General features: G+C 41.1%; 1 protein-coding gene across 2 annotated transcripts in view; it reads right to left on the bottom strand.

Moving 5' to 3' along the window:
* Positions 1-17,774, bottom strand: part of KCNT2 (potassium sodium-activated channel subfamily T member 2) — a 2,196,588-nt gene that overhangs the window by 363,711 nt on the left and 1,815,103 nt on the right. For both annotated transcript variants that reach the window (XM_069233351.1, XM_069233350.1), the window contains exon 14: positions 5,880-5,988. In XM_069233351.1, the coding sequence (XP_069089452.1) occupies positions 5,880-5,988 (109 nt within the window). The remainder of the gene's footprint in view (positions 1-5,879; positions 5,989-17,774) is intronic.

Genomic DNA, 17,774 nt, shown 5'->3' with positions numbered 1-17,774 from the left:
GAAATATGATGCACCCTACTAGATTCTGAGATTCAAGCAAGACCAAAAATGTACGTGATCCTTGGTGGAATGTTTTTTATAATTCAAAATACTCTGCATGAAACAGTTGCATTTTTGTCAGCTATCTCCGTGTATTGCCTTCCTCCTCTTTATGTTTTCTGCCTCTACACCATTTTTTCCACTCTGTATTTTCTAGAGTGCAGATCGTTGTGTCTATTTCTTTCTTTCTGTCTATGTGCCTGTGCTTCTACTTTTCAATGGTCTGTGCTATGTACTTCCATTGCTGCTGCTTTGAGTTTGTATTTACTGCCCAGGCAGTAGAATAGCTTCCTAGTTAAATGTTTCTGCCAACTCAAGAAGTCCCTGTTCACACACTGAAAACCACATTTTTGAAGCCAGATGGACCAAGTCAATCACCTACAGTTCCAAGTTAGAAAGAATGAACACTCTTGAATAGCAGTAATAACAGTAAATAACTGATGCAATAAATCAATGAGCGTATTGCCTATTGAACCAACTGCATAACATCCATTCAGCTGATTCAGTCTTCCTCCTTCGGAGGTAGACAAATAACTACCATTGTACTGAGTTGTACTAACACAAGTTGTACAAATTCCTGAAGACAAATTATTTTAGGTGTGCCTGTGTACAAAATCTCATTATTTTTGTTTTAATTGTATGCAGCGATACAGATATTAAAGCCCCCATAAAGCATTGTTTATATTAATAAAAATCATATTTTTTATATTTCTTTCACACACCAGCTCCCTTTCCTCATTCCATCTCTCTCTTTTCAATTTGCAATGATTGTCTTTGTTTCACTACTTTGTATAATTTGTCTCTTTTTGTTTTAATGTCTTTGACCATTTTTATCTTCCTCTGTCCCACTCCAGCTCCCTTCCTTTTCTTTCTTTTCCACTCTTTCTGATGATTCCCTTACTTTGTTTCATTCCACCTCTAGAGTACACATGCCAATTGCGTCTAATTAAATTATGCCCCTATTTCAGAAAAGCATTGCAGTTTTTCAACTTTTTTACCTTTCTTTTTCACGTGCACATTTTTATATGGATGTTTGAGGTGTGCTTTCTTGTTTAGGTTTTGTAAATGTTAATATTGCTGTTCTCTGCCTTTCAGCGAGAACCCTCATGGAGATGCAGATTAAAGAACTGAGTGGAAAGACCACGCAAAATGAATATGAATCTCATAGCAGGTGTCCACCAAAAAGTATTGTTTAACCAGACAAACAAATTCTGATGATTAGTTGAATCTTTTAATGACATGGAAGCCTTTGGGAAGGCGATTTGGTCATGTCCTGCTTCTGACAACACACTTACAACATGACATTTATATGTGTGCCTTTTGTTAAACTTGCCCCTTACTGTGGGTCCTCCTCAAACCTTTTGCTCTCATCCTTCTGTTTTCACAACCAATATTTGTTGCCTTTTAGGACTCTGTGAACTTTACAATTGCTAACTAGTGCTAAGCTGTGTGCACTCTCCTTTAAAAATTGTGAAATTGACTTTTACCCAATCGGCACATTTAATTGATTTGAAAGTCCCTAGCAAAGTGGTACTCTGTGTACCCAGGGACTGTTAAGTAAATGCTATTAGTAGGGCATGCAGCACTTATTGTTCCACCCAGTTAAGTAGCCCTTCAATCCTTTCTCACGCCTGCCTATGCAGTTTAAACTGCGAATTTGACCTGGCAAAATTAACCTCTTGCAAGGCCTAAATCTTCCATTTCAGTACATATAAGGCACCCCTAAGATGTTCAAAGTAACCCATAGGGCAGGGTGCAGTTTATTTAAAAAGTTGAACATGTACTTTCAAGTTTTGCATGTCCTGCTAATGAAACAGTTCTTCACTGCTAAATTAGTTTTTCACTACGATGTTCTTTTTCTTGCAGGTGCATTTGTCTGATTCAATAGCTAGTGGAAGGCATAGTGTGTATTAGCGATAGTGTAGTTTCTGAGGATAGTTTGGCAAGGACAAGAGGTGTTAAAGAACAAAGAAGAAAATACTCATTTTTATATATCTGGAGCAGGGAGACACTCAAAGTCGCCCAGATGTTCAAACCATGGGATGTGAGACCCAAAGGAAGTAGCCAATTTCAACTGTGAGAAGATGGAAAACTACTGATTTGATGACGAGGATTTCTCAAAGGTTCTGTGGGTTTAATTGGTATTCACACTGTTAGTAGAGGGCAGACTCCCTTTAGATTCTGAGGGGTATAGACCCCTCTACCCTTATTCTCATTGTATGGCTTTGTAATATGCAACACCTTTCTTGGAGAACTTCTACTGAAGTCTCTGCTATGCCGGCACTTTCCTATTGGAGAAGAACTAATTAGGGTTCCTTATCTTATCTTTTGTTTAGTTTGAGCTTAATTTAGATTAATTTACATTTATCCATGTTGTGAGGATCGCAGCTAGTACACAACTCATCAAACTCTATTTCTTATCTTATGGATTGCCACAACTGAAATTCTTGTTTGTCTTATGTTATTGTTATATAACCTTATTTGATGCTTTGGTTCATTCACCCTTTGGTGATTCTGTACATATATAGCATGTTTTTGAGATTTATTTACAATAATTAGGCCCTTAATCTGTAATGAAACTAATTTAATTTGACCACTAGTGTCCTAGTCCTTAATGTGTGACTAAATGTGTTACACTGTTAGTTAGACTGTGAAATGCAACTAACTCCTTTTTACCACTCAGGCATCCTTAAAAGATCGATTGCAAGAAGAATGGTAAGAACAAGGGCCCACTGCTCCATCAATAGTATTCCAAGCGGGTGGTTTTCTTGGGCAGTTTTACCACCCACTTTTGAATCTGATTCTCAGTCTCTGGAATTCGCTGAACGCACATTTTAAAAGCCTTTCCTTTAACTTCTGCCAATCACCAAGAGCAGCTTCAGTAGGAAAAATGAAGCTAAGTATTCCTGCTCTTCAATGTCTCACATTTCAGTACCTCTTCTACATAGTATCTTTTTCATCTGCTCAACTAGGTCTTGGTGCCCATTTCGAGCAAAGGTTTTGTTCTGAGGCGAGGACATTCTTTTTAACAAAGCAAAAGGCTGTGAGCCAAACAATGTGCTCCGCAGAACTGCTCACCAAAACCTAGGCAGCTGCCGTAGCCTAGCAACCATCTAAGGAAGCTTTCAGTACGCATGGTACATGAAAATGGTATATCACATTATATTAGCATAGATATTTTATTTGGGAGATTTAAAGTTGCATTTTCTGTGTGTTAGGAAACGATGTTCATTAGGATTATTGACAGATTGGATCTAGCATTTGGGACTTTAGCTAGACAACTAAATTAAAAGATAGTTAATAAGAATCACAAGAAATGTACTTTTTGTTCACTTTCACGTTTCCTGAGCCACAGGAGTTTTTTTAATGCCAGATTGTCTTATGGTTGCGGTAAAATATTAGGACTTTTGATTTCCTAGATTTCAGTGCAGATATTGTGTCACAAAGCTCATTCCATAAGGGATTTATGAGTTCAGAGTCATTTGACTAATACCAAGGTTGACAGTACGGATTTGTTTTTGCGTTTGCGAGCTATAGCAAATTCAGGGGCAGATTTAAGAGAAAATGACGGTGTGAGTCGCTGCACCGAATTTGGCAGTGTTGCCCCGTCATTTTCAAAATGCAGGGATGCGCCATATTAACTAGAATACGACGCACCCCTGTGTTTCCCCCTGCGCCGGTGCTAAATATGCTGCTGTGCGCCAACGCAGCAACCCTTGCACCATACTGCACAGATGGCTGCGTTGAGGGGGAGATTGTTTTTGTGCAGAAAGGAACACCATCCTGCACAAAAACAAAAACAATCGTAAATCGCGATTTGCTCTTTCTATGTAAGAGCAAAAAACAAGGAGAAATTAAAGCATTTATCCTCGTTGCGCAATGCTAACACAACCCCTGGGGTGGCATTAGATTTTGGCATTGCCTCAAGTTTACAAAAACTCATAAATCTGGGGCAGCGTCAAAATGCAATGGGAGTTGCTGTGGCATGCCCACAGCAACACCCACTGCACGCCTCTTCCATGCAAAGTGCTGTGTGTGAAGGAGCCGTATTTACAATGCCACCTTGTAAACACAGTGCAGTACATAGCGCCTCCGGAGCGTCACTAAAAGTGATGCTCTTGTGGCGCTAGGGGCTCTTAAATATGCCCCTCACCTCAAGCCATGTTTTTCATTGTCTCAGATAACCAGATAACTTATCTTATTTTTGTACCTGTGCCCTGATCTGTCCTGGTAAAAATGTATATAGGGGTTATACCATGTTTCCTTATAAAAAATGAACTTTTGAGCAGATGTCTTCGAATATGTTGACCCCCAAACTGTAACATCTTGTCAATAAACAGAAATTAAAAAATAGAAGTCAGAACTAAACATTTAGAACAACTCAATAGACTGCAAAGAAATCCATGGCACAGTGTGAAAATCCTTGGAAAACATTATGTCAAAATGCATCAACCTCCCATTTACCTCCTTTTAATTCTAACACCCCACCCACCAACAACAGCACAACTGCCGTACTGGATCTTCCACCCCTGTCTTCCATCGAAGTGTTTGAGATCAACTTCCCAGAATATACTGGTTCACCTGCATGGCTATACTCAAACATTTTGGTATCAGATCATTCTACGTACAGCGATCTAATCTCTGGAATGGCCTTATGATCCTGATACTGTGAATGAATGAATGAAAATGAATATCTAACGAGCAACTGCTACTTCATTAGAAGCTTCCTGGCACTGTGATGGTAGTGGAAGTAGAAACAGAATTAAACTTCATGGAACGGAAAAGTCTTCAGGTGGGTCTTCAAAAGTCTTTCGCTTGGAACGGACCGAAGGAATAATGGTAGAGCATTCCAAAGACTTGGAGCTAGAGAATAAAAAGATCTAACACCACATCTAGTTTTTCGCACTTTTGTGATGCACAGCAGACTTTGAATGGCAGAGCGGATATTTTTTGAGATTGTGTTGAATACACTTAGGACTAGTGAAGTTGCTTTAAGCCTTGCCTAATAGATTGTCATTTTGGAATATTTAAAACAAGCTGAAAAGCTGCATATTTGACTCGCTGGAGCCAAGTGAGCAGTTCCTGAGACTCACAGATAGAGTACCTTAGCATAATCCAGTCTAGAAGTGATTAAAAAAATTACCATACCCTTCCAGATGGCATGGAAAGATTTTTCAAAAACGTTCTGAATGATTTAAAAACCTCAAAACGGGTGGCTGAAGTAGCCTGCACTTGAGGTTTGAAAGACTATCGTAATACCTCCTAAAATTCTGGAAAGGGCAAGAAAGCCACTTTCTGCTATCCAATAGCTTGATCATGGCAAGAATATAACTCTATGGCCTAGCTGTTCATAAGTCTTAGGAACAAACTTGGTGACTGCTGAATCTTGGAACCGGTGAGTCAAGTTAGTCCATATACACCTGAAAAAAATGTATCCTTGGTAGTGCAGATGAACATAGCTTCATGTAGTCATGACCATCGTGTCAGGTTTAGAATGCACTAAAGGCAATAATGCAATCAAAGTGCTAAACAACAACCCATTATAATGGTGTGACTCCTTTAAAAGCTGAAAACACCAATATGCATACACTGAATGTCTTTTGTGGATGGGTGGATGGAGCAGTAGGGATATGCAATTGTTCTTTTCCATCTTGACAACAGTGTCAATTGATCCACAACAGTTATGTGCAAACTAACTTTTAATCTCATTCATTCACTCATTTATATATATTGCAATGAGATGCGAAATCATATTCTAAGTGTTTTAGGTAGTTTCAATACACAAAACCACATGCTGGGAACAGCTCACTTTTCAATGAATGCTAGAGAACAATGCTTACCTGCAAACTTGACATGAAACTTGTTCTCAGGCTTTAAGATCTGTACGTAGAGTGGGCAGTTTGGGGCAAAGTCTTTTACAGCCCATGCTCGTAAAATTGTTTGATGGTCCTGTAAAACAAATGACAATTAAGAATGAAAGTAGGCAAGCATCAGAACTTTTCATAGTCCCAAAAGAAGGGAGCCAAAGTGAAGAAACAAGTTACAAAATTCCTATGTCAGGTCATTTGTTGGGTAGGAGATTATATATACATTCTCTGGTAAATTCTAATATCTATGCCCCAAATTCTGTGTTTAACCATAAATCCAATGGAGTAAAGGAGGCATTCTTACAATGAAAACTGTACGGGATCCATTGAGTGAATATTGGTATCTGGGAGATAGCCAGAGCAGTGAAAAAGATGAAGGGGTATATTTGGCAACAGTTCACACCAGTACAAAGTGAAACAAATTATGAAAACCAGTGCAATCTGTTGATTAACTATTTAATTTCTAGTGCAAAACTTTATTTGCACTGGCGGGTAGACTGTAAACCAATGCAAACAGTTCTGTGTGCTACTTTGCGCTGTTTTGAACAGAGGGGGTGTCCCAAGGTTAGAACCGGAGCCTTCCTACTCCACCACTCATGGATTTCGACACAGTCATATCTAATAACAATGTTAGACAGGACTTTGCGCCAATTTTTCAAACATTGCATCTGTACTGCACTGTATATTACCAATTCTATGCGTAAAAAGTCTCACACTTTGTCTAAGAATAGAATTTGATACTGGATGTTTACCCTTCCAGTATAAATCTTAAGCAAGGGCTGAAGCACACAACTTTGAATTAGAGTGCAAAGGTGTGTGAGTGGCTCTAAGCAACCTATGGAGCATATTTAACAATACATATATCACCAGTTTAGTGCAGAAATTCATCTTGCTCGGCTGTGTGATAGAGAAAGTGCAGGAATTTGCCATACTTAATATTGTATGGCACATTTCTGGATTTTCCTGGTGCTGGAGCACAATGTGCTGCCTGGTGCCAACACAGGCACATTTGCACCATGTTGCAAGGGTGTCTGTGTTTTAAGCAAGATTGTTTTGTGCAGAAAGGGGGATTTCCTGCACAAATATAATCCCATGGGGCATATTCCTCTCTCTATGTGTGCTACAAAATATAGCACTCAAAAAAAGAGGAAGTAACAAGGAGAAAAAACAATTTCTCCTCATTACCCATCACCTGGGAAGGTGTAGGTTTTTGTCCCATTCCCAGATTTACCAGTCATGGTAAATCTGGGAATGCACCAAAATCCATGGGCAGGTGCTTGGGAACACCCAAGCTCTACCCATGGAACGCCTTACCAGGGCAGAGTCACTCAATGCAGCAATTTGTACTATGTTGCATTACTTTAGATTTATCAAGTCAGGCACTGGCAGCCAAAGTGGCCTTGCCTGGCTTGATAACATCTGCCTTAACACTTGAGCCGCTCTTGTACCACATTGCGTGGTGCAAGAGCGACACAAATCTTTGATAAATGTCTCCCTAACTGTGCACCAGTGGTAGGGAAGACAGCAGCTGTGCCATCTTAGTAGATATGGCTCTGTGATACTCTTTTGCCCTAGCGCAACGCAGAACGGCAGCAGTATACTCTAACCTTCTTGTGGTTCAGCCTTATATTTAACATAGTGTAATCTTCTTCAAAACATAGATACTTTCCGTGCCTTGCAGTCACATCCATGTGCTCTCTGTACATCTGACTTGCACCATCACCTAGTTCTATATCTGAGATTCTGTTAGACCTGTATCAACTCTCCGTTGAAACGAAGAGTCAAACATTGAAAGCCACTACATCAATCCAGCGACCAATCACTGATCATTGGCTGCTAAGTAGCACCTTACTCCTTCAGCGCTGGCTGTCTGCCACGCTAGAGAATGTTTGCTGCACACTTGAGACCATGTTTGTATAAAATATTCATGCTCTGTCAGTTTTTATGGTAGCCACTGAGGTAACAGGAATAACTCCCTAAGCCCCCTAGACGAACGAGCCACTAATGGATAATATTACATAACTGAACACATAATGATGCTTTGGAAAAGCAGAATGGGAAGAAAACAAAACACCCATTTACTGGCTTAATTCAGATTTGCTGTTGTTTTGCTGACATGGTGAGCAAAATCCCAAATGATGCTTTGAGTTTTCTCAGAAACAATGTGTTCTCTTGCCAAATTATGTCAGGATGTGCTAAATGCCACTTTAGTTGCTATGGAATAGGGCCCAAATCTTTTTTTGGACCTTGGTTGATAATATGTATATGTTGGTATAGTCTCTAAAATGAAAACTTGTCAATCTCGACTACAACATTATTAAGAACTTCATAAACCCAATTGCACCACAGTAGACCGTTATATTATTAGCGACTCCAACGTACACACAATATTAATATTATTATTAGTTGCATTTATTGTTCAAATATTCTGTGCTTAGCCAATAAATCCACTTTTTACCGAAACGCGTGTCTAGACCTCGTGTACAGTTAGTGAATTAAAATTGTACAAATTGAGTTTTACACGCCTTCCTCCACCGCTGGTTTAGGTGACGTTTTTAGCTCAGCCTCTGTGGCTATTAGCAAAGCAAAGGTCACTTCAGGGAGGCCATCTGTCTTGTAATGAGAGGCAATGCAAGTGTCTTAAGTCAAAGAAAAATATGTCAAGTGAAATTGGCAAATATCTTATTCAGCTGCAAAGCAATTAGGCTCCATGGTGAGCGATTTTGCAGTAAACAAAAATGTCCTCCTAAATCGGTATTAAGAGGTTCACTTTACACCTACTCTTACGCAAGACAACCCGGGTTTTATTTGCGGAAAGAAGGCTTACACATTGGAAGCCTTATACACAAGCTGGACCAACAAGCCTACCGCTGGCAACCAGGCACGATCTCATCTGCCATACGACGGATGCAAGCAGATATGGATAACTTAGTGCATGGGTACTTGAAACATTTTACCAGGGGCCACAAAATATGGCCTGTGGCGTGCCAGGGGCCCCCATTAATGTTAGTGACGTGGGAGTGAGCCTTTGCAGGGTGTTGGGGAAGAGAAGCATGTACGTGGTGTGGTCAGTGAGTCATGGGGTTATTTTGAAGGTTTTATTCCAAACTGCTCTCTAATTTAATGCCCTAGTCTCTAAAAGAGTCATAGATTTGGCAATACTAAGTTATGCAGTATCTGAATCGTTATCTCTCTACCAGTCTTCTCTAGTTGCTATCAATACCTGGACAGAGTCAAGTGGTAAAAAACAGTAAGATCATTGTTGAATAGGAATGGAAATAAATTGCACAAAGTAAAACCAAAAAATCTATGATCAATCCCAGCATCCCCACTTGACCATTTGTGTGATCCTAGGCAATTGTTTTATTTCACGTTTGCAACCCTTTTTGTTCATTCCACATGTAGGAGCACCTCGAAAATATGTGTTCAGGATATGCATGGTACAAAATCTTCTATTGTGTTTGATTTAACAAACTAAAACATTGTCCATGTATAATAAAAACCCTGGCCACCCAGACGATTCAACGTGATAACGGACTTGCCACTTAGTCCACTATTGGCAGTTTTTTCATGGTAGGGGGGTATGAATGTTTCTACGTTCTTTTTGGAAATCTATCACTTTTCAGAAATACTTCTCAATGGACTGATACAATCTGATGTACTGAGGTAAAACACTTTTGCATGATAATGAATACATTTGTTTTAATTTTAAAGAGCCTTTGTCATTTTTTTACACGTTTGTTGCAAAATGTCTTCCAAATTAAAAAGCTCCTAAAGTTAAGTGGTGCAGGACACCTTTTTTACTTCTTTTCTTTGATTTCAGTTACCTTGTAAATAAACGCTTGCCCGCTTATTGAACATCTTACTGGAAGTTAGTACTCTCTTAAGTAAACAGCAGCACGGTGTGGTTGTTCAGCAGGGGTGCATGTGAAGGTCAAAAGGACCGCAAGCAGCCTGCAGGCCGGTCTTTAAGTATCACTGGTATGCACTATTGGGGGAGCAGCAAACGTTTTTTGTAGCTGGGGGTGACTGACGAGCAGTGACAGAATCATGGGGTTGTGATAACTCAAGCAGCACTGGGGAAATATAAAGTTTGAAGCCTTTTCACCCCGCTGTTTTGATAAAGCAATAAAGTCAATCAAGCTGCCTGAATCCTTCTCAGTAGAAGTAACTTGATTTGTGACTGCAACCTGGGCTACGTCCAATGTAAGTTCTAAATCATGCCTGATTACAGTTCTATTCAGAACATCTCCACAAGGACTGTGTTCGAAGTGCAAGTAATAATGCACAGTGTCATTCCCCCATGTGCCACACACTTTATTCGAGATGGTACACAATCGACAATTGAAGTCCCATCCCCCTTATTACAACAAAGTCCCCCTTGAAACCATCAAGACCCTTGTTTACCACTAGATCAAGTGAATTCACAATTGAAGTGTTATTAAAATTTGTATTATTGTGATAAAAATTAATGAAAACATTTGCCTGTGTTGCAGAAAGAGGTAAGCAGATTATCTGAAAATAAGGGGAGTTAAAAAAGTATTTAGATATTTTGTCCACAAGGTAAACAGAACCTACTGGCCACCACTATAATGTCAATATCTTGAATGGTGGCAGCTGTCATTAAAGAATAAAACTCATTATTGTGCATGCTGTTACATGACCATGTCTTCTGAAGACATGTGGTGTGATGATCTGTCATCATGCAGACCCATTTAGCATCTAGCATTGTTCAGCTTCTTTGCAATGCCAGCTACATTCCAAAAGAGCAGATTGAAATCCAACACAGGGGAGATAGTGAACATTTTAGGGCTTAAAGCTACACCTTTGTTTTCTGGTTCTGCAGGGGGATCTAAATCAGTTAAACTTTCTTTTTTTGGGAAGCTTCTTAACATGATCACTGATATGGGTGTGGTCTCGTAGCACTTTTAAGGACTGGTTGATGGCTCTTGTTGATACGCCATACTTTGGATTGGGATAGCTTGTTAAGGAATTCGAAACAATAGCCACTGGGTCCCTTCTGTCCTCATTTGGCCTTTTCCTAAGTTCCTTTTCATGCAAAATCTCATTACACGGTCCTGTTAGTTCCTAGTTGCAACCACGTCAATTAATCTGCACCAGAGGTGAAAATCAGTTATGGGTCGCAATAACAAATGGGTTACACAGGGATGGTGTCAATGAAACAGGTTTGGGGGACACAGCAAGATTTAGTCTATAAAAGTGGACAGAAGAAACTGCCTTGATGTTGCTCTTGGGTGTATACCAAGAACAGAGGTATTGGGCGTAAATGGTCTCATATTGATCTTGGTCATCTATTGACAGCCTTGGTAGCCAAAAGCTGGGGACACTCAATGGTCTGTCTGGGACACAATGAAAACCCGTTAAGTATTTGGGGGTCTACAACACGATATGTAGGTTTGTAGCCGAATTTCTAGGCCTAACATAATCCCTTGGAAAGCCCAAAAAAAGGAAATGGTTTGACAGGTCCTGTTCCCAAGCCACCAGTTTTCTAACCAAGGCTTTAAAAACGTTACCAAGGGAAGCAGAGGAAGTAAGGCTGAGCAAATTGCGCTAAAAGGAAGTAATCAAGGAAGGGAAAGGAAAGAACCTATAAGGCAGGAGGCATGGAAGCATTTACACACAGCTAGTGATATGAACAATGTTACACTTTTCTGCGAAATCATAAACGCTTCTTTATTTGAAAATACCCACAATACTAGCCTCATTGTGACTATTCCATCACATCTTTGAGTGACACATTTTACAAAAGTCTACGATTCTAATGTAATGACAGACATGGTTAGTATCTCAGTGACAAGTACTTCAAGTCTAGAAAGGGAGGCTTTCTCATAATTACTCTTAAAGAGGTAACATTGGCAATAGAATATCTGAGCAATAAGGCACCTGGCCCTGATGGAGTTCCTATTGATCTTTGTAGAAATAACCTTGATCTTTGGGCCCAACATTTAGAAAAATGTGCTGCATTGTGCAATACTAGTCAGCCCACCAAAGTCCTGGTCGAACGCGGTTATCCTCCTGAATTTTAAGAACGGGGGCCGAGCCAAACCTTGCTGTTATCAATCCATCTCTCTTTTGACTCTCAGTAAAAGTAATGGGCAGAATTTTGTTAGATCGGTGAGAGCTCAGGGCGCATAGAAAGGTATTTTTTCCAGATACGCAGTATGGATTTAGGCAGGGCTTAGAAACCATAGACCAGTGCCTGAACCTCAACTTACTGATCAGCAAGTACATCAAGGCGAAGGGACGGTGCCATCATCTAGCCTTCATGGCCCCGAGCTCAGCGTTTGATAATGTTGACAAAGGGAGATTATGGGAAAAGATGCTGGCGATAAGAGCAGACCCTCAGATTTTACACCTACTTACAGTGGTGTATCCTCCATAGGAGCGGAGGAGGGTCACCCCTCCACCCCCCAACAGAGCTGTAGAAAGAGTGGAAAATAAAATGGTAATAAAGTGATTTTATTACCATTTTATGGTTTTCTGTCTGCAAACAGTGTATGGGGCGGGCCAGTGCATCATTGCTGCTGATTGGCAGCAATAAGAATTGGCCGCTTCAGTTTGAAATGCATTTGTATAATTGGCTGGCTATCTTAGTATGGCCAGCCTGACTTCCGCAATTCAAACCTCTCCAGCCCAAATGTCTTAGACAGCTGGGTTGTATACCAGGCACAGGCCTCGTGTGCCTTTTGGAGCACTGAGGCAGCCTGCTCCAGCCAAATTAGATTCTTCACTCATACTGCTGAACATTGATAACAGCATGAGAGCAGCGCCCCGAATGGATAAGGTACTGTGTGATGTCACCTCTCGCTCGGAGGAGACTGGAGCCAGGGACTCAAGAGCATCATGGACGTGCTGCAGGATAGGGTAAGTTAAACATTTATTTTTTTCTTTCTTTATTTTAATGTATGTTTTAATGTAATTTTTAATGCATGTATTTTTAATGTATGTAACATCCCACCGTTTTTTTATGCCACCAACCGCCACTGTCTTCTTCATGAGGCTGTAAAGAGATGTGCACGATGTGGCCCCCATTTTGAGTGCATCCCTCCTATTAAGATCAGGTGGGGCATTAGACAAGGATGCGTATTGGCTCCCTTTTCATTCTGTCTCTATGTTAATGACCTTGAATCATCCTTGTTGAGCACAGAGGCAGATGTACCATGAGTGGAAACTAAAACTTTGCTGGAACTAATTTATGCAGATGACTGTGTCTTATTATCTAGAACTGTGGTAGGTTTGCAAAAGCTACTGGATAATTCTGTACTGTTCATGGATGGATTGGGTCTGGCCACTAACAAATCCAAATCCCTTACCATGGTCTGTGATCGGCCGCTTGGTAAGGTGAGGATATGTAAGGCAAGAAGTATATTAGTCGCTATGTATGGTGTAGGCATTTGGAGACCCTGTGATACTGTACAGCCACAGACCAGGTAAAACATGATTGTGCGTACATAGTTACCTGTTCCCACCAGTGCAACTACTATTAATTGTCACGATTAACATGGCCTACTGCATGTAGAAGATCTTGTGAAATTTCACCGCCCATGCTGTGGTTGTCAATTTGGTTTAGTTCTAAAGTGTCACTAAACCAACCTGTGATTACCGATTTCATGAAATAGGGTAGAGCATGTAAGTTCCAATGCCAGAGCATCAGTTCATTACTTAAAGCATCCTTCAAAACTGATCTTTTGACTATATTGTCGAGAAAAAGAGAAGCACTCAAGTGTGGTAAGAGCAAGGGGGTGGACTACATTCCATTAATTACGCCAAATTATATGGAGCCATATTTACATACTGTACAACGCTGCCAAAGTTACTACCTGGTTAGATTTCAGTTTAATATTGCCCACCTATTTTTTCCTACTCAAGTGATGCTTTCTGGGAGAATTATCTTGCCTCTTATCCTTGTGATTCAGCATCTACACAATCCTTGCAACATTTGTTTTTTTTTATTTGTAGAGAGCACCAAGGAAACTTTCTTTAATTCCCTTACTCACGTTACTTAACATCAGAAGATGCAGACCAGCTCTACTTTACTTCCAATTGTTACAGTCAGATATGGTCTGTTTCAAGGTTTCCATCTTCATTGCAGCTGCTGTTAGGCTGTGTAATATGGTAAGTAAGTAACCTAGCTTGGGTATAACAGATTTTTACACTGTATGGAGCAGTCTTTGCATGATTCATTTGAATGGTTGAACACAAGTGACACTTTGGACAAATTCATCTATAATTTATTCAGACTAAAGGACTGGTTTTAAGTATGGCCCGACAAGTCATTAGGGCGACTGTATTGTATGTTTCACATAAATCACCCTATGCAATACTCATAGGGTTGCACATTACTGTTTATGATCTACTTGCAGGGTTGGTTCCCTTGTTACTATTTGCAATTTTATGTGCATTCATCATTAAGCATTTGACTGGTTTGAGTTATGACCTGTTAAGTTTTTAGCTATTTTATTGCTAGGGTGACTGTACTGAATGCCATGCACACGTTATGATTGATTAGCAAGTTTGTGTATGGTTGTTGCACTAAGCGTATGTACTCACATATTTCTGGAACTTTTTACTTGTCAACTATGCTGCTCATGGTTTTTACCTTTTATCGAGCATCATTTATTGCAGTTTTTTGTTTGAATGTATTCTTTTATGGTTTCCAAAGGAATAAAGATTGACACTACTACTAAAAAAATTCCCTGGTAAGTGGTACCAGGGGTAGCCAGGACATGGGAGTTAAAGGGATCACCAGGGCTTAAAGCACTGGTTGTGCAACCCTAAGTGACCCAAGTAAAGAGATAACAGCAGTCCTGCCATTGCAAACTGCAAGAGCAGTGCAAACTGCTCGAACTCTGCTTTGCTCTCACCATGTGTGGCAAGGTCAAAGCACTGTTTTTAGTATATGCCAGTCACCGCTAAGGTAGGCCTCCTGAGCCCAGGAGGGAGGGTGCATTATATTAAGGATGTGGACATATACGTGCAAGTGTATATGTCCCTATAGTAGCCTCTTTCTATTGAGGGCTGCTATAAGTGTTCAGGGATCCACTGGATAACAAGGGCTGGCACCCGGGCATTCCGAGGGTGCCAACTCCATTGTGGTCCCACTGAAAAGTGTAATGCTTGGTATCAAAGAAATTGTCTCATCAAATCCAACTTTTTTCAAAAGTCAGATTTAATGTGGCATGCACCTAGGTGTCTAATTTAGAGGTTGCCACCCTGGTTGGCAAAGCCTTTCCTGTACTCTGATTAGCAGCTTGCACTGGAATCTGAGGCCCTGTCTGGAGATGTCAACTCTCTCAGAAGTCAGAAACAAAGGTATGCCTGGGCAGGAGGCGTGACCTACCTCCCTGACAGGTGGCTTCAACCACTTCTGATATGTAGTAGGCTTTCCCAGAGGATGAAAATCCATCCCTCTGACCCAGGCACATTTGAAGCCTGGGTCAGGTGAGAAACATAGGCAGTCAGGCAGGCCAGTCACACCCCTAGAGTGGGCTACCTGGTCTGTGCAGCTGAGGACATTTTCTGCCATTTTAAAAGTGGCAGAATAGAGGGTTCTGGGTAGAAAAGGTGGCACGCATCTCATGATGTGTTCACCCCAGGGGTGGATTAGCTGCTGGGGCTAATAGCCCATTGGCCATTAACCACATTCCCCCTAATGCCCCTAAATCTAGGATTTAAGGGGCTCCCTGGGCACCAGAACCTCAGATCTGACAAATTTACAACCAAGAACAAAGAAGAGACCCGTGTCTGCAACTTCAGGACCTGCACAAAGAAAAGTAGTGATAAACCTGTAGCAAGCACCCTGCAACTGCACAACTATGACTGATCCTGGACCAGAGATCAGCTTCAAGGGAAAGAGGAACCTCTCTGCAAGTCAAAGGCAACTCAAGAACTCCCTTGGACTAGAGGTGCCCCCATGCAGCCTGCAGGCAAATCGCACTCCTGGAACTAAAGAATCACTGGCCATCAGGCCCACCGAGGGATCGCCCAAAAATAAAATGCTCTAGTGCATTGTGGGAGACATAATCTTGACCTCTAGCAAGTTTCAGGAATCTATTGTTTCCCCCTGGACTCCAGGATGTCAAATTAACCAAAGGCTGTGTTTGCTACTACCAAGGCTTGTAGGTGGCCAGGCAGCCACAACCTTTGTTCAATGCTGTGCCTCAAGGGAATCCCGCAGCACCTTCAATCAGGGGCGGTTGATAGGCTTTGAAAGTGGTGGGGTGAGCGAAGTGCCCCACGGCTTTATAAAAAACAAAATAAAATACCCACTCCCCCAAAGTCCAAAATAAAACGCACCCTGCCTGCAAAAGCCCAAATAAAAACATAAACACTAACTACAAAATAAAACATTACCACTACACTTACATGCATTACACATTTCTAATAGGCAAATAAAACAAAACAGTACTTAACCATGGGCCTCGCTTCCTCCTTGGTGTTCTTCTACAGTCTGATGCACGAAGAGCTCCCCTAACCAATAAGATGCTGCTCTCATGCTGTTAATCAGCATGAGAGAAGTGCCAGTACTGAATGGAGAGGGTTGGCTGGGCACTCCTTCTGGCCCTGGAGGCCAGTGGTTGTTCTCCACCCAGCTGGGTTAGAAAGCTGCAAAGTGACATGTCAGACTGGCCATCGTAAGCCAGACGGCCACACTGACATGTGCACTTTGGAGCATCCAGTTAGCCACTGCACCAGTCTTCTATGCTGCCAATTAGCAACAGAGGACATGCCACACATTTCTCCTGGCTCGGGGGCAGGCTGGTGGCTGTGATGCACTTCAGTGAAAAATAAAATGGCAATGAAATAATTTTATTTTTCACATTTGTCATGGCTCGCAGCAGGTAGGTGGGTGACACTCCCCCACTCTCATGAAAAAGCCACTGCTGTCCTCAACCCACAGGCTCACTGACCCCATTGTTGAGATTTTGCATCCCCTCACCAGCGCGTCCAGGCAGCAAAACCAGCAGCTGCAGCTACCCCATTCAGCAGCAGTGACAGCCAAGACAACAGGCCCTAAGAGCCAGGTAAAATTTAACTGACTGCCAGGTAAAACTGAACTGACTGCCAGTGCCCAGTCCTGGGACCCATTATCACCTTACTGACAATAGTTTCCAATGGACTTGACCTGCAAGTGACCAGTTTTCACTAGTGTGTCTTTCCATTGACAGCAACATTATTGTTTTGCAAGAGTTACGTGCACTGATCTATTTTTCCTTTAAAAATCCAGAACTCCGGTTTTACTCATCTGATTGTCTTCATTTTGCTGGTTAAAATTATCAAAAATCTGATAAATTGTTATAAATTGGTGTCAGATTTTGTTTGAGTCATGTCAGTTACTTATCATCCATGTTGGTACTGTGAAATGCTTAACACATGTTCCTCTAGTAAAGCCTGACTGCTCTGTGCCACACTACCAGGACTGAGCTAGGGATTTATTAGTGGGAATCCAAAGAACCTATTTGTGGTAATATGAACGTATTGTATAGTGAAGCCTAATCAGACTCACTATATAATACCCCACTTTCCTACAAAGGCTACATGCATGTACCTTTGATGCAGTCCATACTAGGGCTGTATATCTACTGAAATATGCAATATATGTGCATAGTATTGCATATTTCATATATGTGTGTATGATCTCATCATTCACCACTAAAATCTCATTGAAAGTTGTTGAACGTTCAGGGTAAGAGAATATATGTAAATCCACCCACCCATGGAACGCACCACATTCTGATTTTTAAGTGCCTTTCCTATTTTGAATAACATAATGGGCCAATGTGATGCTGTCAGCAGCTAATCAGGCTGGTGGAGACACCAGATCACCCAAAAGCTGAAGCGTAAAGC

Source organism: Pleurodeles waltl, chromosome 4_2 (genome assembly GCF_031143425.1).
Source record: "Pleurodeles waltl isolate 20211129_DDA chromosome 4_2, aPleWal1.hap1.20221129, whole genome shotgun sequence".
Taxonomy (NCBI): domain Eukaryota; kingdom Metazoa; phylum Chordata; class Amphibia; order Caudata; family Salamandridae; genus Pleurodeles; species Pleurodeles waltl.
The sequence above is the reverse complement of the archived record's forward strand: the minus strand, read 5'-3'. Positions and strand labels throughout refer to the sequence as shown.